General features: G+C 45.5%; 1 protein-coding gene across 8 annotated transcripts in view; it reads right to left on the bottom strand.

The window, feature by feature from the left end:
• Nucleotides 1–25,265, bottom strand: part of CEP128 (centrosomal protein 128) — a 393,105-nt gene that overhangs the window by 284,687 nt on the left and 83,153 nt on the right. For all 8 annotated transcript variants that reach the window (XM_089778396.1, XM_025181171.3, XM_089778400.1 and 5 more), the window contains 2 exons: nucleotides 22,600–22,732; nucleotides 19,175–19,335 (listed from right to left, as the gene is read on the bottom strand). In XM_089778396.1, the coding sequence (XP_089634522.1) occupies nucleotides 19,175–19,335; nucleotides 22,600–22,732 (294 nt within the window). The remainder of the gene's footprint in view (nucleotides 1–19,174; nucleotides 19,336–22,599; nucleotides 22,733–25,265) is intronic.

The following is a 25,265-nucleotide window of genomic DNA, read 5'->3' as shown; positions in this document are numbered from 1 at the left end:
AGGCAAAATGGCCTTGATATTCCCTCAGTTCTCCTGCAACTCAAAATCCATGTTATCTGAAGACTTCAAAAGCCGAGATGGGATGGAATTTGAGATTCTCAACCTGAAGAACATCTCAAAGAACCACAGAATTACTGCAGGCCATTTATCTATACCTCTTTTGAATGTGTGTCAGTGGGGATTCACATTGCAGGTGACCAACAAATAGTATGCTCATTAGGATGGTGGGCATCAGGAGTATCAAGTGTGTCAGTCTAACAATGACTGTAGTACAAACTCTTCCAACATTGCACCAGATTAACCAACATGAAAAGGCTGCTCCATACAAGAGTTTTGTATATTTTAGGTACTGGTGCATTGCAAAAGCATACTAAAGATGCTGCTTTGGCTCTGATAGAATATGCCCCTGCGATAGGAAAGGAACATCACCCAGATTAAGGTAGCATAGTAAGATATAAGATGTTATTTTGAAAGTTTGAGAGATGAAATGACTAGGCCTTTGGAACTTCCAACTGTAACCACAATCAGATACAGGGCCTATGATGGGGTGACTACTCCATGCAGGACTAGAAGTTAAGTTGTCCAGGTAGGCCTATTAAATTCAGAGGCAAAACCTAGAGGAAGAGCGAGGGATTAACTGCAAGCAGGTGCCACTGGGAAGGAAGAGATGGATCTTATAAAGCCAGAAAGTTTCATCCATCACTTGCTGAGAAGAGGGACGAGGGTTTGGCATTGCTACACTCAGAGAAAAAGTAAGATGGGGAGGACCAAGAGTTACAGGAAACAGTCCAGGGAAGGAATGAGGGCTGGGAGAGTAAAACTCAAAAATGCTGGCTTTAGGGTACTTGTGTGACATTACACTCCACGTTCTTTACGAAACCTTATGATATGAATATGGCATAACTAAGATATGCTTTATGCAAGATATAATTGAAAAGGTTATGAATGACTGAATATGATTTAATTATTTGAGAAGTGAGTTCTGAAATGCCTAACCTGTCATGTCTGGAATAATTGTCCTTATGGTAGTTGTGGTACACCTATCATTTTGGTATCTGAAGTAAGGAATATTGACAAAGTATATGTATTTCAACTATGAAGAGCATGTTGCAGTTCCTGGAGTGAGAGGAGGACTGCAGACCAGAGACAAATAGAATGATGACATGCAACTGAGAGAAGGGGTTTTTACCTGCTCAGGTAATCCCCAGAATGTCCAGGAGGAGGCACCAGACTAACAGTGCTCTGCTCACTGTTGTCAAAGGGCCTGAAATATTTTGTATTATTACTGCAGCATCTGAAGATCTTTAGCACATCAAATGCCTGCAGCAGCTGCTTTCCTTCTGCTGAATGTGATTTTGGGAAAAACACAAGAAAAATGATTATTTTACTGATTCAAATGGGTTTCTTGAAAACATCTTAAGAACATAAAAACATAAGAACGCCCATACTGGGTGAGACCAAAGGTCCATCTAGCCAAGTAGCTGTCTGCCGACAGTGACGAACACCAGGTGCCCCAGAGGGTGGACCGAAGACAATGATCAAGCGATTTGTCTCCTGCCATCCCTTTGGTATCTGAAGTAAGGAGGAATTTTGCAAGAGGTCTCAGTACCACTTTAATGTCTATGAAAGAAGGTCAAAGGCTTCTTCCTTCTTCAGAATGATAAAATATAAGGTGCAGAAACCTCTTCTTCCAATCCTATGGAACCTCTTCTATGGTTGCAATGACAAGGTCTCTTGTGAAAAGGATGCAAGAAGAGGGATGTGGAAGGGGATGAAATTGTACATTCAACTTAGTGTCCTCTTGCGTCTCTCTACCAGACTGCTGTGAAGAGTCTCTGATCATTTGTGTCCCTGGATACTTGTTGATGTTTTAAGTTTACAGACCCAGAATGTAGCCCAGCCAGTGCCCTGACCCTGGAGCCTTATGTATACTCTCAGATGCAGAACTTCTACTTTGAACCCCGTAATGAAATTCACTGTCCAGCTGACTACCTCCTGGGCACAATGGCAACTTATCAGTCTCCCCTGTTCTTAAACACATGTTATTCCAGAACTCTATTGAAAAATGTGTATTCTTGATCATTTTCTTAAGACTAAACAGAAGAAAAGATGCTATGTATATGTATGAACATAAAGGCCCACAAAGGATAAAGTACATAAGAATAGCCATACTGGGTAAGACCAAAGTTCCACCTAGCCCAGTATCCTGTCTTCCTATAGTGGCCAATGCCACGTGCTTCGTAGGAAATGAACAGAACTAGTAATCATGAAGTGATCTATCTCCTGTAAAGCCCAATAACACATCTCATCCTAAGTACACTTTTTGTAAGGTTTTTGATATTTTTATGATATAATTCTGTAATACAAAATAACATATTACCTCGTAATTAAATACTAACATATTTACATAGGAAATAGCCTTTGCGCTCTCTCATATATATGTGTTTGACCAGATAATCTTCATGGTCTTTTGATTTTTTATATATAGAGAATTATACATACTAGTTTAGCATCCTTGGGTTATTAAAATTTTACAGTGACAACGAACCACAGAGTTAGAAGGGACTACCAATGAACATCTAGTCTAACCCCTTGCCAAGATGCAGTGTGCAGTGTCTAAACCGTTGAAAACACATGGTCATCGAGACTTCCTATGAAACCGCCAGTAAGGCTGTGTCCAGACTAGAGGGTTTTTTCGAAAAAAGTAGCCTTTTTTAAAAAAAAACTTCTCCTGTGTCTAGACTACAGCCGTGTTCTTTCGAAATTAAATCGAAAGAATGCGGCTTTTTCTTTCGATGGCGGAAAACCTAATTTCACAAGGAAGAACGCCTTTTTCCGAAAGTGCTCTTTCGAAAAAAGGCGTTCTTGAATGCAAACAGGGCTTTTTTGAAAGAGAGCGTCCAGACTGCCTGGGTGCTCTCTTTCGAAAAAGCGGCTTGCTTTTTCGAAAGTGCTGCTGGCAGTCTAGACGCTCTTTTCCGAAAGAGGCTTGCAGTCTAGACGTAGCCTAAAGAAGCTGCGGCCTAACCAACACCAAGGAGAGCAGTACTATCATCTCAGATGACTTGAATGCTATGCCTCTGTTAATGCAACCTAAAACTGCCTTGGCTTTTTTGTAAGAGCTTTGCACTGCTAACTCACGTTGAGGTTATCCATTACTCTCGGGGTCAGTGACAGGACTCGGGCAGGACCTACCTCAGGGGGAGGTATCCCTTTACCGTGCTGCCCAACCCCCATCTATCCTTGCCCTCCCAACACTGCCCTTGTCCCCTGGCTCTTCCTCCATTCAGGCCCAGCCTTCTTCCTCTGAGGGATGGGAGCTTGCAATGGGGAGGTGCCGAAAGTGTGCTCGGCCTTCCACCCCGCCCACTGAGGGGAAGGATGCAGGAACCATCCCACCCTCTGATCCCGCGAACACTTCACAGCACCAGGAAGCGGTGATTGCGGGAGAGGTAAAAACCTCCCTCCCAGGGTCCCTGCAAGGGGAGGTGTTCATGGAGGATGCTCCCACCATTCCCACCTCCACTGAGGGAGCGGCCGCTGACCTTGCCACCGACAAAGATCACCACCTGGTGGTGGGCAGCAGGCTCGCCTTCCTCTCTCAGCAGGTGGAGGCTTTGGAGATGACCCCGGCTGCCTCAGAGGGGGATCATCAGGCCCTGGAGGGACAACCACCAACCTCTCTTTCCCCTTTCGACCCGCTGCTATCCCTTCTCCCTGCCTCTGAGCTGCCCCAGAGTGCGACCATCTGCCCGGCCATCGGCAGCACTTCGGCCGTGGCCGTGGAAACCCTTGAGGCTCTCAGCAGGCGGGAGCTCCCATTAATATACATCACCCCCAGGGATGAGGCCTCTGGTGCTGCACTCTCTGTGGCGCTGGAGCCCAGCGCTGGGGAGACTATTACTACCCCTACCGCTGCCACCAATTCTCTGCCCTGCAAGGGGGCACCACATCCCGGTGCCTCCTCCGCTGGGGCTTCTTGCCCTGCTGCTACTTCTGCTCCCTGTTCAAACCCCCTCCCAATTGAGCTTCCCACCCCACTCTTCCTCCTCCTCCCCATCCTTGTCTTTTCCCTAATCCCTCACCTCTTCGTCTCCCTACTCCCCTTCCTCGTCTCCCTCCTTTTCCTGATCCCCTCCCTGAAATCTTTTCCTCCCCTTACTCTGTTACTGCCACCCCCGGGGTTGCCACGTTTAGCCCAGACGTTGGCCTCCGGGAGGCGGTTTTCGTTTCTCCTGCTCCCAGCACATCTGGAGCTGATCTCCCTCCACCACTATCCTCCAAGCAGGGACCTCAGACACCCCGCATCCCGTTGTCGATGGGACGCGTGGCTCAAGGAGGGGTCTGGCCCCAAGGCGTTCGAGGGCCCGAGGCCCCGACGCCAGATGCTCTGAGGGGCGAGATGCGTGCTTTCTTGGAAGGCATCCGTGGCTCCAAGAACAAAGTCGCTCTCACCCTTCAGCACTGGGGAGATTTTCATCTCATCCTGCAAACAGTAAGGGCCCTCTTGGGGGAGGGTAAAGGGACTGGGCGGTGGGAGGCCACAGCTTACCACTGGGTCCGCAGCTTCCATGATGCCCTGCTCACTTTTGGGTACAGTCACGGTTTGCTGGTGGGGGCCAATGGGGGCCACTGGCACTCCTGCCAATGAGGATCTTCCCCAGTCCTCTCGATGCCGCCACTCATCTTTGCCACTCTGAACACCCGAGGCTGAGGGGTGGGTCTCCGTAGGTGTCAGGTACTCTCCTTCCTCCAGAACGCGGGGGAGGGGTACTCTGTCATATTCCTACAGGAGACCCACACAGCTCCAGCCGCCGAGGCTAGTTAGTGGCTGGAGTGGGGGGACGGTTTATTTTAGCCACCTGTCAGCACGTCAAGCCAGGGTGGCTACCCTGTTCTCCCTGAACCTGCAGCCCAAGGTGCTGGGAACCACCGAGGTCGTGCAGGGTCGCCTGCTGCATCTCCAGGTTCAGATGAAAGGGCTGATATTAAATCTTGTCAACATCTACGCCCCGGCGTCCATCCCGGAGAGGCTCCACTTCTATCAGCGGGTGTTTGCCTTCCTCGGCACCTTGGATACTCGCAAGTGCCTGGTTCTGGGCGGGGACTTCATCTGAACTCTCAAGGAGCGGGACCGTAAGGGGCTCAAGCAGTGCCCAGCAGCCATGGACGTCCTCAGGGACATAATAGACCATCACTCCCTGGTGGACGTCTGGCTAGACCTCCACCTGCGCGAGGAAACGGTGTTTACCTAAGTCCAGGTGATGGGTCGCCGGTCTTTCCACTCCCAGTTGGACCGCTGTCTCGTCATCATCTCTTCCGGGCCCACTCCTCCAGCATTCGGCCGGCCCCTTTCTCGGCCCACCACTTGGTGGCCGTACGGGCCTCTCTTTCCTCAGAGAGGCCGGGGCCAGCCTATTGGCATTTCAATAACAGACTGCTGGAGGACGTGGGCTTCGTAGCGTCCTTCCGAGAGTTCTGGCTGGCCTGGCGTGGGCGGTGGTGGGATGTGGGGAAGGTGCGCACACAGCTCTTCTGCCGTGACTTAGCCTGGGGGGCCAGCCCACAGAGGGATGCGGTGATAGAGCAGTTGGACTGGGAGGTTTTAGAGCTAGAGAGGCGGCTGGCCACCGGCCCCGAGGATCCGCCCCTCTGCGGAGCATACCAGGAGAAGCAAGAGGAACTCCGGGTCCTTGAGGACCTTCGAGCCCAGGGTGCCTTTGTTCGTTCTCGCATCCATCTCCCAAAGGATCGAGGCTCCCGCTTCTTCTATGCCCTGGAGAAAAAGAGGGGAGCTAAAAAGCACATCATCTGCCTTCTGGCAGAGGATGGCACCCCCCTCACAGATCCGGTGGAGATGTGCCAGAGGGCTCGTGCCTTCTACACCTCTCTCTTCTCCCCAGATCCGACCAACACCGACACCCGCAAGGTTCTCTGGAACAAACTCCCGACGGTCAGCGCAGGCGACTGGGACTGGCTAGAGATGCCTCTCTCTCCAGCTGAGTTCTCGGAAGCCCTCTGACTCATGCCCACTAATAAATTCCCAGGCATGGACGGGCTGACCGTGAAGTTCTACCGTGTGCTCTGGGACATCCTCGGCCCGGACCTTGCTAGCGTCTGGGCCGAGTCCTTGTAGAGCGGGATCCTCCCTTTATCGTGCAGGTGAGCCGTGATCGCCTTCCTGCCTAATAAGGGGGACCTCCGCGATCTGAGGAATTGGCATCCCGTCTCACTCCTCAGCATGGACTATAAAATCGTTGCCAAACCCATCTTCCTAAGGTTGAAGTCCATGATGGCGGATGTGGTCCATCCAGACTAGACCTACGCCATCCTGGGCCGAACCATCTTTGACACCCTTTTTCTGGTCCGGGATCTCTTAGAGCTCGGGTGTAGGGACGGTCTGTCGTTCACTCTCCTGTCCTTGGATCAGAAGAAGGCGTTCGACCAGATGGACTACGGGTACTTCCTGGGCACCCTGCGGGCCTTCAGCTTCGGGCCCCATTTTGTGGGTTTTCTTCAGGTGCTGTATGCCTCCGCAGAGTGCTTGGTCAAGCTCAACTGGACCCTGACCGCACCGGTCAGCTTCGGGCGGGGAGTATGTCAAAGCTGTCCGCTGTCAGGCCAGCTGTACGCACTAGCCATAGAGCCCTTCTTCCGTCTCCTTCTCAAGAGGTTGACGGGGTTGATGCTCCGTGAGCCGGAGACCAGGCTGGTCCTGTCAGCGTACGCTGACAACGTGCTCCTCGTGGTCCAGGACCCAGGAGACTGGCAACGGATGGAGGCTTGCCAAGCCGTCTACTCGGCGGCCTCCTCCGCCTGGGTCAACTGGGTCAAGAGCTCTAGCCTGGTGTAGGGGCTGGGTGGCAGGCGGGCTCCCTCCCACCCATGCTTCAGGGCATCAGGTGGAGCACGGGTCCGCTGCTATACCTCGGCGTTTTCCTTTCCGCCACGCATCCCTCTCTGCCGGAGAACTGGCAAGGTTTAGAGGCCAGGGTGGTTGAGCAGTTGCAGAGATGGACAGGACTGCTCCGTTGCCTCTCCCTTCATGGGAGGGTACTGGTACTCAACCAATTGGTCCTGTCCATGCTCTGGCACTGCCTCAACACCCTGGTCCTGGCCCCAGGACTCTTGGCCCGTATCCAGCAGCTCATGCTACGGCTCATCTGGCCAGGACTGCATTGGGTCTCTGCAGGGGTTCTCCATCTCCCCCTGGAAGAGGGAGGGCAGGGCTTGATGTGTTTGCGCATGTAGGTTCACGTCCTCCGCCTCCGGGCCCTGCAGAGACTCCTATTTCACGAAGGTAGTCCAGTGTGCAGCCTCCTTTCCTTCGTCGCCTCCGCGGGCTCTGATATGACCGGCAACTCCTTTATCTGAGAGGTCTTCCGCAAGACCTCTCCAGGCTGCCGGCCTTCTACCAGAACCTCCTCCGGACCTGGAAGCTGCTAGCGGCGACCACGTCCTTGGGAGCCACCATGGGGGCAGACCTCCTCGCGGAGCCCCTGCTACACAATCCCCATCTATGTGTGCAGGTGGCAGAGTCCCTCTTGATGCGCCAGAGGTTGGTCCTGGCAGAAGTCACCAGAGTCGGAGACTTCCTGGACTATGACTGGGGAGACTGGGTTGATCCTTGGGCGCTTGCCCAGTGCATGGGGCTCTCCACCCTACATATTCCCCGGCACGTACTTCAGGAGGTGAAGGACGCTTTGCCACCCACTGCTTGGGTGTACCTAAACAAAGTCCTGAGAGAGGGTGCACCCCGCCCACCGCTTACCCCCGGCTCTCCCGATCTCTCCATCGGCCCCAAACCCCGCGTACCTTCACGAACGCCTCCCCCTCATCACCTGAGCCGGCTGCACTCGATACAGCCAGTCCCCTTCTGAACCATGCCAAAGAATCACCTGCACACGCTCGTGCTTCACACGATCCACTTCCCCACCCTTGTGTCCCGCCCAGACACCAAGGGGCGGGACCTGCTACCATCAATAGAAGGTGGGGAGCCCCAGTGGGCAAGCCTCTATTCGACCTTGGTTCCACGACCCACCAGGGACATCTGTTGGAGAATCCTGCACGGCGCAGTGAGCACGGGTGTGTACTTGGCGCGGTTCACCCCCATCCCCAAAACGCGCCTCAAGTGCGCTAGGTTACAGCCCCTCTTTTGGCTCCTCCAGAACCTCCTATTGAGGTTCTGACTGCACTTTTCCCTCCACTTGTTAATTTACGCACATCCCATCTGTGGCCCCACAAAGTCGCGGAACCTCCTGGTCAACCTCCTCCCGGCTATAGCCAAATTGGCAATCTATAAAAGAAGGGAGAAGAGGTCAGCCGGGGGAGGGGCCTGCGACTGTGGGACCTATTTCCGTTGCTGTATCCGCTCACGTATCCGGGAAGAGTTCCAATGGGCAGCGTCCGCTGGCTCTCTCGAGATCTTCGGGGAGCAGTGGGCGCTGTCCAGGGTTCTCTGCTCGGTTTCCCCATCTGGCTCCCTCGTTTTAGCCCTTTGACCCTCACACCCGTACCTGTTTTCTCATTATTTGTTCCCAGTAATTAGTTGGTTCTTCTGGGTTCTGTGGACCCTCCCTGCAGGCTGGGGGAGGTCCTTTATATGTAGGCGGGCTGGTGCCCACCCATCTCCCAGACACCAAATAGGACTAGGCCTCTGCAGCCCCCTACTCTCAGGCTGCCACAGTATATAGGAATAGAGGAATAAATATTTATCACTTATGGCAAAGTGATACAATGCCTTAAAAGGTATGTGTGTATAAGAAGAAGCTTCTTTAAAAAAAAACAGAAAAAAAACCACATACACATTATCTACACAAAATTTTATTCACAGTCAGAAAAAGTGTATAACACAATTTATACAAAAGTTTATAAAAACAGAAAAAACAGTTTTTTCTTTAGAGTTAGTCATGAATTGTTTAAGTAAAAGTATGTTCTAACAATGGATATGAAAATTAAAATGCTATTGGAACATTTGACTTTTTTTGAATAAAGCATTTTTTAAATATTGATTTTCTATCCTTTTTTAGGCCAAGTAAAATCTCATTTCTTTTTATGTATTATTGGAAGGCTGCCTTAAAATAAATACAAGAGTAAAAGAATGATTTGCCATTTAAGAAGAGATGTCAAATTAAAATCACTGTGACAAGTTGACTGTATACTTTACTGAAATTATGCATGAACAATTAAACTTTTGTATTCCAAAAACATAGCTTATTTCCCTTTTATAATGTTATTCTTGGTAGTCAAGAAATGATTACGTCATTATCAGAACTGATACTATAACAACACACCCCTGGGTTTGTGCCTCAAGCTCTTTTACAAAGACATTAGTCGTCTTTATAATTACTTTAAACATTAAACTTACAGAATAAGACTAAAAAGAACACAGATTTTTATTATTTTAGCATAGAGTAAAAGCTGCAGACAAATCAACCAAATGTGAAATCTTTTTTAAAAAAGGCATTTACAACTCAAGTGAACTGCATCTTTTTAGATTGTTTTTTGGATATTACTTGTTACAACTCCTCCTTTCAGAGGAAAAGCTTTCCAATATAAAGTTTGGGAGTTTAGGTGCCTTTTTAATAGCCTTTCGACTTTCTTTCACCATGCCGTCACAGTTTAGGAAAAGATGTTAGAGTAAGAATCTCTGTCTTGTTCTTTTGCAGTTTTACTCTTTTTGTGATAGGCTGCAGTCTCTCCAAAAGTCAGGAACTGATCATGTGATTCCCACACTAGGTATAAAAGACCCACAGAAGGAACAGCAGCTTACTCTGCTCAGTGTCAGCCTAGGGCTTGGAACTCACTCTATCATGCTTTATGGTGACAACAGACTCCCTAAACCTTAACTTACTCCAGCTTTGCTCTTGCTCCAGCGCTGTTCCTGGTCTTACTTCAAGCCCTACTAATACTGCTGCCAGCTCCTAGTCACCAACCCAACTCCTGATTTCAGCTCTGATAGAATACTAGTACTTTCCCCTTCACTTTGGTGTTATGAGGTTAATCACATTAAGAAGTGTGAAGCACTGAAATATTGGAATGATGGGGGAATATAAATATAGCTAAAATAGAATAAGATATTCCTCTGATCTAATATAGACAGGGTAGATAAAAATTGATCATTTTAAAAAAAATTGATTTTTTTTTTTTATTTAGAGTAGACAAGCTGGGTAAGACTGTTTTTGTTCTGTGCTTATGTGTTGACGGACAGTGTCCAAGCATGGCAGATGAGTTAGTTAAGATATACCTTCAAGACAGAGACAATATATAGGAAAGGATGGAGACAGCACAAAAATGAAGTGAAATTGACTGGAAAGAAAAAAGGGAAGACATCATTCAGCACACACACAGCTTTCTATATTCCCTCACACTTTTGCCACAGAAAAACTGTCATGGCTTTTGGGTGTAAGAGACCCCCTACCTGGGAACATTTTGAAGAAATTGAGTCCCTGGGTAAGAAATGAAATTGTGTCAAGTGTAAGCAGCGCAAGAAGATGATATAGGGACTAGTTGCAAGAATAAAACATCATAATGAAAACTGCTTACTGGGAGAAAGTAATGTGAATGACAATGTGGATATGGTGAGTGGATCAACTGGTTAGTAAAGTAATTCACTTTGTAATACATCATTCTTCAAGATTCTCTTTATGCCTTTTAGTATAAGTGTAAATTGACAAGTAAATTCCCAAGCTGTTTGCTGTTTCGGATGTTGCTAGAAAAAAAAGTTTAGCTTAGCTAATTATAGCTTGTTAGATTCTAAACCTAGTAAATTAATTTATCATACAATACAAAAAGCTGCAGTTAGAGAATTGTAGAGTTACCAGTTGCCACAGTCATTTTCTTATTTTATATAAGAAAATGTACGTACATTGCTTAGTTCCTTAACTCAATTTTTGTTTTTCTTCATTTTCAATCATTGCTCAGATTTGGGGTTGGGAATGAGGGGTTCACTATGCAACCTGCCCCAGGAAGAGAGAACTACCCCAGCCCTGTCTCACCGCAGTAGTTTGGGGCCAGGCGAGAAGTGCCTTCCAATAGTGTCTGTAGTCCCCGCAGGCACAGCCAGGGGAAGGGTGCATATCCCCTAGCTGGGGAAGGTCCAGGTTTCCCTGCCCCCAGTGCTCCCCAACCAGAATGAGAAATGCAGCAAAGTGCACAGTATTCCCCTCATTCCCTGATGAAAGGGAACAGCCACCAATGTTCATACGAAACAGGAGGGAGGTGTCAGCCTCCCTGCCATCACTAAAGGGAGCCTGGGGAGAGGGAGGCTTGGGGTTGGGGCAGTCCTGGATAAGGGAAGAGCCACACCCCAACCAAGCCTCTTTCCCCTACCTGATGATTCTGTCTTTTTTCTGTATGGTTTTATGAGAAGCCATCCCATTCTGGGCACATCCTGTGTTCTTGGCACAACCAAACCTTTACCTTGTTTTAAATAAAAGAAAGCTATATGTATACCAAATTTGGTGGTCCTAGCTATAATCATTTAGGAGGAGTTCCTGGACAGACACAAACACAGACTCACTCATACTCAGTCAAATTCTCTCAAATAAATAGTAGATTACATAATAAATGCCCCTTATTTTGGAACATCCTGGCCAAAGACCATAATGGAGATGCCATAAGTCTATTTCCTATTTTACTTCAGCATAACTCAGCTTTTCCAAGAGAAACACCTCCTATGCTTGTTCTGTCAAAAAACAGAAGTACCAGGGAGTTCAATGTGGATTACTCAGAAATTAAATGCACTCTAAGCACAGTCAGTCTTAATATTTTTGATAACGGATTTAAATCAATGGGGTTTTTTGGTGATTTAATTCAATGATTTAAATCACCTTGAATTAAGTCAATCAATCCTGAATATAGGCTACACAAACAATATATCTATAATGGATAGGATTCCTAGTTCAATTCTCTTTTGACAGTGGCCCTTGAAGATTCTGTGACCGACTACATCACAATGCCCCACTGTCCATTTGGTAATACTCTTACTAGGGCTCTCAGCAGGATTTCTGGTAACGACAGTCTGTTTTCTTACAGGTTTGGGCACACAATCACAACAGTCATATCCTGAATTCTTTATACTGGTTGCATTGACTAATTTAACGACAGAACTTCTAGATTATAACATCTTAGTGTTAAACCTGGCTACATCTGATTAGGGATATAATAGTGTAGTTGATTATCCGATGAGCAAAAAACTCACAGGTTAACACTATAGACGACACATATTTCCCCTCCCCTCCCAGTACATTTTTTAGCAGGCTGGCCAGCAGCCCAGCTCAGTCCTGGCTTGCCCCAGGTCCAGGACCTATCCCTACTGCAGCTCTGTATTTAAAGTATATTGGGAGCCAGGCAGACAGGCAGCCCGGCTCAGTTCTAGCTCGCACCGGGTCTGGGGCCTCAGCCTGCCCCAATCCCCTGACAAGGGCTGCTGCCACCCCCCACTGCAACACAGGGAAACAGGCAGCTGGTGTATGAGAGGAGCTGGTTTTTAAACTTTTGTGCATCAGCTCCCACCTGGCACCCTGCACTATTGCCTCTGATACAGAGGCAACAGCGCAAAGTGTCAGAAGGCTCCTTGGGAGTGGGGCTAGAGCACACTGGCCTGGGGACTATAGAATAGTCAAGTAATCGATAAGAATTCATGAGGTTAATTGAGTACTCAATCAATATTTAGCATCCCTATATCTGATACCTCTTCCTTAAATTCTGCCCTTATGGTAATCTATACAGTATTTACACACCACCTGCCTTTTTAGGGATCCCACTAACATGGGTTGTGTCAGCAGACAAGTGATCACTCTTTGCTCTGGTGGTCCACAAAGCCTCTGCCAATGTAAACTTCCTATTCAGCCCCTTTAAATTACAGGTAGTCCCCGAGTTACGCGGATCCGACTTATGTCGGATCCGCAGTTACGAACGGGGATTTTCTCGCCCCGGAGGACTCGAGCGGCGGAACGCCTGGTCCCGCCGCCCACCTCCTCCGGGGCAAGAAAAGCTGCTCCCCATCTCCCTGGTCTGCTGCGGGAGCCAGCAGACCAGGGAGACGGGGAGCAAAGCAGCGGAGGACCCGGGGCCGGACCCGCGGCCGCTTCCAGATCAGCTGGAAGCACCGCGGTCCAGCCCGGGTCCTCCGCCGCTTTGCTCCGTCTCCCTGGTCTGCTGGCGGGGGATGCAGCTAGTGCCCTCCCCCAGCAGACCAGGGAGATGTGGAGCAAAGCCCGGGGCCTGTGGTAGAGCAGGTGGGGCGCTGCCGGTTGGTCCCGCAGCACCGCACCTTGGCGCTACCAGACCAACCCGGCAGCACCCCAGCTGCTCAGCCCCAGGCGTCCTGATTCAGCCGCTGCTGATCAGTTTCAGCAGTGGCTGAATCAGGACGCCTGGGGCAGAGCAGCTAGGGTGCTGCTGGGTTGGTCCAGTAGCGCCGAGGAGCGGCCGCGCTACTGGACCAACCCAGCAGCACCCGAGCTGCTCTACCCCAGGCGTCCCCAAGTTAGCCGCTGCTGAAACTGACCAGCGGCTGACTACAGGAAGCCCGAGGCAGAGTTGCTCTGCCCCAGGCTTCCTGGAATCAGCTGCTGATCAGTTTCAGCAGCAGCTGACTTGGGGACGCCTGGGGTTCTTAAGTTGAATCTGTATGTAAGTCAGAACTGGTGTCCAGATTCAGCGGCTGAATCTGGATGCCAGTTCCGACTTACATACAGATTCAACTTAAGAACAAACCTACAGTCCCTATCTTGTACGTAACCCGGGGACTGCCTGTACTAACATAATATCTTGAAACAGTCTAACCTAGACAGTCTAGCTTCCTCTCGATAATTTTTTTAAATGTTTACTTATGCCATATTTATTACATTTTCCTTCAATCCTTTGTTTGCCTTTTTATCTCTAGGGATCTCCTTGATCTCTATGGAAAAACAGTGAGTTGGAGCAGAATTTAGACACTATCATTACATTCTTTTAGCTGTGTTTTAATCTAAAATCAAAGTCAAGAACTGAACCCAAACAAAGGAAAAAGGATAGTGACCTAAACTACTGTATTGCCACTAAGGACTTAATTTATAGTAGTTTAATAAGAATACATAAGTTTATCTTTGTTAATAAATAACAATTAATAAATAAAAATTAAACATTTCTGTACTAATTTTTATTTAAGAACCAAAACCTGTAATCTCTATAATCTTATCTAAAGCCTGTTAAGTCAAGCCTACATTATCCCTTTCATCCTTTACACAATAACTGGTCAGTCTGTTCTAGGACACTAGAACTACAGACTTATTCAGACTGTAAAACTTTACAGCACTACTTGTCCCAATTTCTCTAATCAGATTTATTTTAATTACTTTGTTTTTAACAGTTTCACAGTGTAGTTTACTCTTAACAAAACTAGGGAAAAGAAACTGGAACAGTGATCTTAACTCTTCTGACACCAAAAATAGCATGAAACATTCTTATCCAGGTTTCTGTGCAGATGATTTCAACTAAAAATAAAAATATTTGGAGCATTTATAAGGAACTCTTAAATTTAGATACTGATTTATGGGACACCGCAGATTTTCCATCCTGTACTGTACTTCCAACCTCTCTCTTTAAAAACAAAAACTCCAATATAGCCATAAAACTTAATATAAAAAATAGATTGTAGTTATATAAAATTCACTCTTTTTACTACTATCACTCTTCAAAACACTTATGAACATTTAAAGTTGGAGTGAGAATCACCCCATTTCATCCACTGTACTTCTAAGGAAATTCCTCTATGTTATGTTCAGTTCCTGAACAAGTATCTTGGCAATAGCCACCAGTTTCTAGTGATAAATGATATGGCTTCTCACTATCACTTTCTACATTTAATGCAACATGATGTATCTTATAACAGAAACAGATGCAGCCATGCAATGAGATTCTCTGGGTGGACACTGGACACACTTTCCTCTCTGCTAACACAACAAACAGCAGCATCTAATTACAGAATAGCTTAGTTCTATCTGTGTAAAAAGCCAAAGCTCTCCTGATGTCCACAGACTTCAATTTGTGCTCTTCTTCCAACTTATGCCATTTTGAAAAGAAAATAAGTAAATATGTTTTGGCTCGTTTGAAATTGTGATACCACTTTGGGAGGAAAGCCAAATAAAGAGAGAACTAAACCTTGTCCTGGTAGAAGACTGTATAGGACAGCTCTGAGTTAAATGTCCCAATTTTAGAGACTCTGTGGGCAGCTGATTGCAACCTAGAACCCTTCCACGAGAGGACAAGGGAGCAAGATGCTAAAGGCTCAAAGAGGAAACCCACGAGCCATGACAGCATGAGGTTCAGGCCCTGAGGATAGACGTGGTCAAACCAAACCATCATTTTGTGAGTGAACACCAACCTGCCTAGAATCAGAGGATAGAAGGCTGAAACAGGTGCCAAGCCACTTGAAAAACAGGTGCTAATTGAAAAAAAAGAAACAGGCCCTGAAGTTTGATATGCTGCAGATAGTCCAGAATCTATTGCAGTGAAGCCTACTTCAGAACAGCCCAGCATGAGAATATTAAAGTGGCCCCAGTGGAGGGTTTCCTGCTGCCGATCAAAACCTGTTGCATATGGGCCAAGCACTGCTGATCTTGTGCTTTTAGCCATACAGTAGTCTTGCAGTCACATGAAGAGTTGTCAAGTTTGGGTGCAGAAAGGTGCTATGTCCTGGCCTGAGCAGTAGTCACCAAAACGTACAGGAGCATGTTGAACCAGTGTTGATACCACCAGGCAGGGGTATGAAGATAACCCTCGCTCAGTCCTGTTTGATCTTTAACAGGACCCTGTGCAGAGTGCAAGGCACTTCCTCTTCTGCCAGAAGCAAACAAGTCCACACAGGGAGTCCTCCACTTTGGAAGATCACGCTAATCACCTCCTCATGGAAAAATGAAATGATCCTGCTGAGGTGATCTGCAAGCAAGTTCCTAGCTCTGGGGAGGTGCACAGCCGCTGGATGAATGGCATTCACACATAAGCGACAGAAGCAGAGAGCTTCTTGGCAAAAGGCTGACAACTAGGCTCTGCCTTGCTTCTTGATGAAAAATATAGTGGCCACGTTGTCCATCAAGATATGAATCACTTTGCCCTCTACTTAAGGCAAGAAAGCCTGGCAAGCTAAGCAATCCATTCTGAGTTCTGATGTTTATATGCAGATCATGATCACCTTGGGACAAACAGTCTTGCATGCTAACACCATGTGCGTAGACTCTCCAACCAGCAATGGAACAAGGACCACTCAGCAGTCAGAGGTTACTTGTGACCAAGCCAACCTAAAGGGATGCAGATGACTAAAGAATGAGTAAGAGATGGCGGAGGGGATCAGGGGTATCCTGAGTTTTATCTGGAGCACCATCATCAGGCACACCTTTAAAATGAGTGCTTCCGGCTTCCTTGGTGTTTGGACAGACTAAGCTGCACAAGCAACTGGATGGCAGGGAGGCAACAGCTAAACTCAGAGACTCTCTCTTCTCCAAGAGACACTCTGCCAGGGAGACCAAAGCCTAGGAAGTGGGAATGGGAGAGGGAAGCTGTTTTCTCACCACTTGCTATATATGCAGTCCTAGTGAGCAGAGGGTCACCTGAATACCATTTGGAGCAAATGGATGCAAAAGGTGAAAAAAGCCCATTCCTGTTGGAGAGATTCTGGATGGAGGACTAGTGTTCCCTAAAGTCATCCAGATTGCTAGTCTGAAAGGGTCTCATAGCTGCCTTGTTGCGTGATGAGGACTATGATTGTACAGTTGGGGAATGGACCAAGGCAGCACTCCCTTCTACACACTGAGAATTTGTTTCGCTCCCCCAGCATCAGAATCTGCTGCATTTGCTGATCCCAGGATCCCTCAGTGCCTGAAGTTGCCTCTCTTAAGTAGCATGGGAAAACAGCATATTATTAAATGTAGAAACTCAGCATTGCAGGAATGTGTTCAAACATCTGATTTGAATTATTTTCTTCCTTGTAAAGAATAATTTGTGTAAGGGGGGGTTCACCTGATAAGTTGTTCTCTAGACATTACAGTAATTTCCTCCGTTTGGTGGAGCACCTTGGGAAATAAGACAATGCCATGTGTGAACAGGTACGTTGACTGGTTTGTAGAGCTCTGGGTCATTACTACAGCAAAACAATTCAGAATGAATTGATTGCCCTAATGGTAAGAAAGATGCTTAACATCATATTGATGCAGCTTGGTAAAGCACAGTAGTATGCCGTAATAACCTGGGCTCGACAAACTGCTGCCCGAGGCGAGCAGATTTCAGCCAGTCGCTCCATGCGCCCCATTCACCAGAGCTTCGCACATGCGCAGTGCCGGTCTGGCACATGCGCAGTGTGGGGCTGGCGAGTAGCTCTCGCCAGGGTTTGTCAAGCCCTAGTAATAACGGACTGCATTTCCAGCATTAGTCACAGTGAAAAGATGTCACTTACAGTACAATTTGTTGATGAAAAGGATGGTGGTAACCAAGTAAAGGAACACTTTATCTGTGTCCAGTCTGGACAACTCTACTAGAAAATGTCTAGAAGAATTGTTATTAACATTCTGAATTAGAATAAAATAAATCTTCTGGACAGTCATAGCCAAGGCTAATCGTGCGAACACAAAAGGAACAGACAGTGGCATCATGCAAGGTTCCTTGTATTGAATACAAGAGCTACTTCATGCTTTGTGGATGCCATTGCCTCAGCATAATTGTGTCAGATGCAGAAGTATCTTCTTTAGATTCAATATCTCTCTTCGGATTACTGCAAAGGATATATGTCCTGTTTTCAGCATCAAATCACAGACAATATCACAAATCTCACCATGAAGCCACAGAAGTGACACTCACTGAGAGAGCAACACTAACATGTAAGGTTAGTGAAATATCACATGATGCTGTTTATGATACTCAGATGGAACTGGTGCAGTTGAGTAAAGCCAAGGCCAGAATCCAACATAAGATGCAAAATTTGGTAGACCAGATGACTGACTTCAAATTTCTTCTCTCAGCTGTGGTTTGGCACAATATTTTGTTCCAAGTAAGGCATTACAAACTCAGTTGAAGAAATTGCAACCACTACTAAGATGAAAAACAATCTTGGTTTTAGTGAGGCTGACAGAGAAAATGGATTTGAAGATGCTATCATGGCTCCCAAAGAAATGGCAAAAATGTTAGGAATTGAGTCTGACTTGAAAAACTCAGGTTTGGTTTGTGGGTTTTTTTTGTTTTGTTTTTAAACAAAAGCAGAGGAGAGGTTATGGGAAGCTTGAATGAAAAATTTAAGAGGGAAGTTTTTTGTTTGCTTGTTGATACTGCTAAGTGTCCAAAGAAAGGTCTGGATAAATGAAGCACCAGAAAAAGAGATGGAGGTTTTCATATGACCTCAGTAAGCAGAAAAATACTTTTGAGTAATTATATAAACCTTAACCTGACACTGAAACATTGAGAATGTTCAAATGTCAATGATAAGGTGTGATGAGCACAGCTTTTCACAGCTTAGACTCATTAAAATATATTCAAACGACAATGGCCAAAGAAATGAGAGACTGACACTGCTCGTTATTCTATTGCTTGAAAATGGCATTGGCCAGCCTTTGAATCACTGAAGCTGTGCATGTTCATTAGAGCAGAAGCATGAAAACCAACCTTTTGAATTAAAGAACTAGGGTTAACATTCTAAGACAGTCATCTATATTAACACTATTATTTGTCCACCCAAAGTTGGTTCACACTTTAATTTCTTCACGTTAATACATTTCAGTTATTTTTAAAATTAAGTTTCTATAAGCTTATAGGAAAGAATTGTTTTATTTGCTTATATAGGACATAATTTACAGAATCTCGTGCAAATTTATCATCTTACATGACAGGGATACATCATGCATGCAAATCATGAATGAAAGTAATGAAATGCGCTATTGTATACAAAAGTTTAAAAATGAAGGGGGCACCCAAGATACTCATCTGGGGCACCATCTCGTCTAGCTTAAGTCCTTTATATACCTTAAAATAATAAATAAAACAATTACTTCACACTACTGTTGCTCTTTAGTGTAACACTGACTGCTAATATGGCTCCTGAACCACTAAGATCTGAGTGTAAATGAAATATTTGTTTTGTCATCACCCTACCTACCACATCACCTGTCTCAAAAATACATGAAGCCACTTATAAAGAGAAGGTTACCTCTATATGCATTGCAAGTTGCGCTTTCTCCTTGTCCTTGTGCTCTATGCATCGCTTCAGCTCTTCTACCTCTGACATGACAACGTTATGATTCAGTTTAGCTCTTAACTCCAGGATCTGTTTTTCCAACACTTGCTTCTCCCGCTCAGACCTTTCAACAACTACAAAAAAAGAGTGATCCATTTGTGAACAAATAAACAGCACTAATATGCTAAGTGAAAGCACTGAAGCCTAAGAGATTAAGATTCTCATTCCTACATTCGCAGTACTATTTTCTTCTTCCCATATAAATTATGGGTTATTATTGGGAACATATGAATATCCTATAGTGAAGAGTACTTTATAAAAGATTATCAAGATGTCTGACTTTTTACATACTTACCTAGATACAGCTATGTTTTCATGCTTATGCAGAACTTATAATGTACATTTCTATATAAAAACTGCAGTAATTATATCAGCTGTTCTTCAACTGATAATCAAGATTCTTCAGTTATTTACCTGTTCAAAATTCAGAAAACATCAGTCCCTATCCCGTCTCATGACACTCTGTTCTACCCCCAGACTACTTTCTGTTGAAAGTTTGCTTTAAGCTCTATTCCTGTTTTCGGTAAAATTGCTCCAGGACAAGTTTTGTTTCTTTCTTTGCGTTTTATATCAACATTTTAGTGCATAGTTATAACTCCAAAATAAATGATGGAAAGGAATATAAGGCTCATATTATTGTTGCAAATAAACTCAATTTTAAGCAAAATGGTTACTTTATCAGGTGGTTCAAAATGACTACCAATTCACCTGACAAAATGGGTCTTTGCCCATGAAAGCTTATGTGCCAATAAATTTGTTAGTCTAGAAGGTGCCACAGGACTTCTCGTTGTTTATGCAGATTCAGACTAACACAGCTACCCCTCTGACAGGGAGGGATGAATCAGTGGTTTGAGCATTAGCCTCCTAAACCCAGGGTTGTGAGTTCAAGGCTTCTGAGAGCCAGTTAGGAATCTGGGGCATATCTGTCTGCGCCAGAAAAGATAATGGAGCAAGTAATTAAGGAATACATCTGCAAACACCTGGAAGATAAAATCTATAAAGATAAAAAGTATATAAAATCATGAGTGGTGTGGAGAGGGTGAATAAAGAAAAGGTCCTCTTTAGTTCCCATAATATAAGGACTAGAGGACACCAAATGAAATTAATGGGTAGCAGGTTTAAAACTAATAAAAAAAAGTTCTTCTTCACACAGCGCATAGTCAACCTGTGGAACTCCTTGCCAGAGGAGGCTGTGAAGGCTAGAACTATAACAGGCTAGAACTATAACAAAGTTTAAAGAGAATCTAGATAAATTCATGGAGGGTAGGAATGGTTCCCTGGCCTCTGTTTGTCAGACGATGGAGATGGATGGCACGAGACAAATCGCTTGATCATTGTCTTCAGTCCACTCCCTCTGGGGCACCTGGTGCTGGCCACTGTTGGCAGACAGGCTACTGGGCTAGATGGACCTTTGGTCTTACTCAGTACGGCCATTCTTGTGTTCTTATAATAAGGTGATAGGTAACAACCAGCATGGGTTTGTAAAAACAAATCATGTCAGACTAATCTGATAGCTTTCCTTTGATAGGATAACGAGTCTTGTGGATAAAGGAGAAGCAGTGGACATGGACGTGGTACACCTAGACTTTAGTAAGGCATTTAATATGGTCTCGCGTGATCGTCTTATCAATAAACTAGGCAGATGGGGCTACAGTAAGGTGGGTGCATAACTGGCTGGATAACTGTTCTCAGAGAGTAGTTATGAACGGTTCACAATCCTGCTGGAAGGGCATAACAAGTGGGGTTCTGCAGGGGTCTGTTTTGGGACCATTTCTGTTCAATATCTTCCTCAACAATTTAGATACTGCCTTAGAGAGAACACTTAATAAGTTTGCAGATGATACCAAGCTGGGAGGGGTTGCAACTTCTTTGGAGGATAGGATCATAATTCAAAATGATCTGGACAAACTGGAGAAATGGTCTGAGGTAAATAGGATGAAGTTTAATAGGAAAAATATAAAGCGCTTCACTTAGGAAGAAACAATCAATCAGTCTCAAACATACAGAACGGGAAGTGACTGTGTAGGAAGAGTACTGCAGAAAGGTATCTAGGGGTCATAGTGAACCACAAACTAATGTAATGTAGGAAGAGAACTGCAGAAAGGTATCTAGGGGTCATAGTGAACCACAAACTAATGTAATGTAATGTAAGAGTACTGCAGAACGGTATCTAGGGGTCATAGTGAACCACATTAGTCAACAGTGTGACACTGTTGCAAAAAAAGAAAATATGATTCTCGGATGCATTAACAGAGTGTTGTGAGCAAGACACGAGAAGTCATTCTTCCACTCTACTCTGCACTGATCAGGCATCATTTGGAGTATTGTGGCCGGTTCTGGGCACCGCATTTCAAGAAGGACGTGGGGAAATTGGAGAAGGTCCAGAGAAGAGTAACAAAAATGATTAAAGGTCTAGAAAACATGACCTATGAAGGAAGACTGAAAGAACTGGGCTTGTTTAGTTTGTAAAGGAGAAGACTGAGAGGGGACATGATAACAGTTTTCAGGTATCTAAAAGGGTGTCACAAGGCGGAGGGAGAAAAATTGTTCTCCTTGGCCTCTGATGATAGGACAAGAAGCAATGGGCTTGGACATTAGGAAAAACTTCCCAACAGTCAGGGTGGTTAAACAGTGGAATAAGTTACCTAGGGAGGCTGTGGAATCTCCATCTCTGGAGATATTTAAGAGCAGGTTAGATAGACAGCTATCAGGGAAGGTCTAGACTGTACTGAGTATTGCTGTGAGGGCAGGAGACTGGACTCGATGACCTCTCAAGGTCCCTTCCAGTTTTAGTGTTCTATGATTTCTAAAAGTGTTGCAAATACAAGTGTTAACTAAAGGTAATCAATAAGGATAAATTGTTATTTCTGAAGGATAATTTGGATGTTTAATAGGCATTTCAGCAGATTTTTTAATTAAGCAAAATTCTACATAGAAAAGTGAATCTTGGACTGTGCTGTAATGTGGTGTTAACCAACATTTCAGAAAAATATTATACAAAATTTGCATAGTAAATCTTTTGATACTTTCAAAACAGTTCAAAAATTTCTCTTCTATGAAGAAATCATTGATGCTGGCTCAACTGAATAACCTGATACATTGGGGGAGGGGGGTTAAACCAGTATGAATATATTTTAGTCACCTCATAAATATTGTATTTCTCCCAACTATTTAGCTATTAACATCTCACAATAGTACTAACAAAAGTTAATTGAGCTAAGATGATAACCAGCAGTAATAGTTCAACCAACAGAGGATCTAGATTGCAACTCAAAGACAGAGATCATTCTTTTGCAAAGTTGTAAATTGATCTCCCATTAAACAGGAAAAGGATGTACCTAATCTGCTTCTTCTGTCATCCTCTTGCTCATCATAACAGTTCTGGCGGTGCAAGGCAACCTGTGAAACTTGATTCTGCAAATCCATGCGGTCTTCTTCTGCTCTGAGTAATTGGGAACGGAGACCCTCCATCTGACAGATAGACAAGTACCAAAAATTGAATAAAACAAAACAAAAAATACAAACAATTCAATTCTACCAAATATCATAAACTTTAAAAGACTTGATATAATTACCACTTTTTTAGTAGATGCCTAAATGCTTAGAAACGGTAAGCATAAAAGAAATGGAAGTTCATTCCTAGATATAAGAAACTGATTATCCAAATAACAAATGAACCATTATAAAAATCACTATCTTGCCAGTTGCAAGGAAAAGGTTTAATTTAAACCACCAAGTTCTAATAATTTTTCACATGCTGTAATTGGCTTATTCTATCTCCATAGCTGATTTAAGAAAGGGGAAAAAAAAGATTAGTCATCAGAAGTAGGATATGTACATATCAATGCTTCTTGATATGAGAAGAGTGCATTCCACAGCTCACTTTTCTTTCTGAATATACTGTATGGCACATTTTAACAATGCAAAGAATATTTGATAGAGCACCATTAACGTGTGTGCTAAAGCAAGCCAAGCACAGAACCAAAATTAAAGCAAAATATTAATCCACCACACTGTCCCAAGACACTTCATCATGTATGAAACATAATACAGTAAAAGATGTGATACCTGGCACTTTACCAACCAGAAAGCTCTATAAACCAGCATTTCTGATTTTAATTGAAAGTCCAGTTTATAATCTTGTTGGCACAGGGTTGTCAGGCTCCCTATCTGGCTCCACAGAAGTATTAACATGTCCCTGCTGCTCCTAGGAAGAGGAGGAACAGCCACAGGACTCTGTGCACAGTCCTCACCCTGCCCCAAGCACTGACTCCGCATCTCCCATTGCCTGGGAAATGTAGCCAATAGTAGCTGTAGTGTCAGTGACTATAGCGGAGACAGTGCACAGAGCCCCCTAGCCGCTCCTTTGCCTAGGAGCAGTAGGGACAGGTCACCACTTGTGGAGCATGGATCTGGCACCCCAAAAACCTCTCCCTTGCCCCATACCCTTCTCCAACTTCTCTTCCACACCTAAACTCCCTCCAAGGCCCTGCACTCATCTTCCCCCCTCCAGCCCAACGCCCAGCCACTCCTACACCTAAACTCCTTCCCTCCGAGTCAACCAGTATTTTTTACTTACCAGCATCCCCCCCATCTCCCAACATGATGGATAAAGTTTTTATGATATCCCCCTTTTGAGGTACCTTCACACAAGGGGGTGAGCTCAAAATAAAACAGCATTTTCAACTCAGAAATCTCTACTGATAATAAAAAGTCAAACAATGAATGCTAATAAATCTGAATCCAAGGTCCCCCTCAACCAAACTCACCTCTTTTTCTTGCTCTCCCAAAACAGAGGGGGAAGGGAAAGTACTGGGAAAAATAGGGAGACTTTTTGATGGCATACAGCAGTGGTCACCAAACAGTAGATCGGGATCCACCAGTAGTATTGGTAGATCTTGAAGCCTCTGGCAGGTAATCCTGATTGGTTTGGCCAAGAAGCTATCAAGCACTGGCACTTCAGTTGGTCCTCTACCCACTGTCATGCCGCTCTTGCCCTCTGACTTGGAGCTATCCCTAGGAGCCTCCTGCTTGCTGTGCAGGATGTGGAAAGGAGAAGATGGGGGCACTGATGTTAGGGTGTCCCTCCTTCCCCCACTCCTGTACCCTATCTCCACACAGAGAGAAGGGGATGAAGGGAACTTAGCAATGCAAATCTCTGTCACTCTCACACACTGTCTCTCTCTCTGTTGCTCACAAACACACACTGTCCTTCACTCTCATCTTCCAACCCAACACCTACGGGGAGAGGGTGGTATTACTTCTTTTACCGCCTGCAAAGTTTGTTCATTTTGGTTTTTGACTGGTATGTGCATTTCATAATTTTCATTTCTCTCTTACACTTAGATTTAATTCTTTGACTAGAGAGTTCTAAAATGCCTAACCTGTTATGGCTGGAGTCATTATCCCTGTGATAACTGCTGCTCCTGGAAGTGGTAGCCATGTCCCTGCAGCCTCTGAGAAAAGCAGAGCAGGGGATCTCCACATGCTGTCCTTGCCTGCAGACACCACTACTGCAGCTCACATTGATCAATTACGGAGAACCGTAGCCAGTAGAAGCTTTGGGCTCCGTGCCTGGAGTTGAGGGCCAGCACATGGTGCCATGGAGCAATTGCTGTACATGTCATCTGCTTTCAGGAGCAAGGCAGAGCCAGGACAGGAGTAAGCCTGCCTTAACTCCGCTGCTCCACTGCCCAGAAGCCATCTCGGTTAAACAGTGGCCAGCCACAGCCTGCTTTCTGAACCCCTGTCCCAGCCCTAAACCTCTTCCTACACCCAACCTCCTGCCCCAGATGTGAGTCCCCCTGCACCCAAACTCCTTCCCAGAGCTTACACCCTGAAACCCCTCCTGGACCCCAATTCTCCACACTGGGCTAAGCACGGAGCCTCTTCCCCACTCCAACCCCCTTGGCCCAAGACCAAAGCCTGCACCCCAACCTCCCTACCCAGCCTGGTGATCATGAGTGAGGATGGGGGAGGAAGGCAGATGGAATGAGCAGGGTGA

Source organism: Pelodiscus sinensis, chromosome 5, assembly GCF_052426305.1.
Source record: "Pelodiscus sinensis isolate ZL-2025 chromosome 5, ASM5242630v1, whole genome shotgun sequence".
In the NCBI taxonomy this organism is placed as follows: domain Eukaryota; kingdom Metazoa; phylum Chordata; order Testudines; family Trionychidae; genus Pelodiscus; species Pelodiscus sinensis.
Note: the sequence above shows the minus strand (reverse complement) of the source record. Positions and strands in the feature narration are given on the sequence as shown.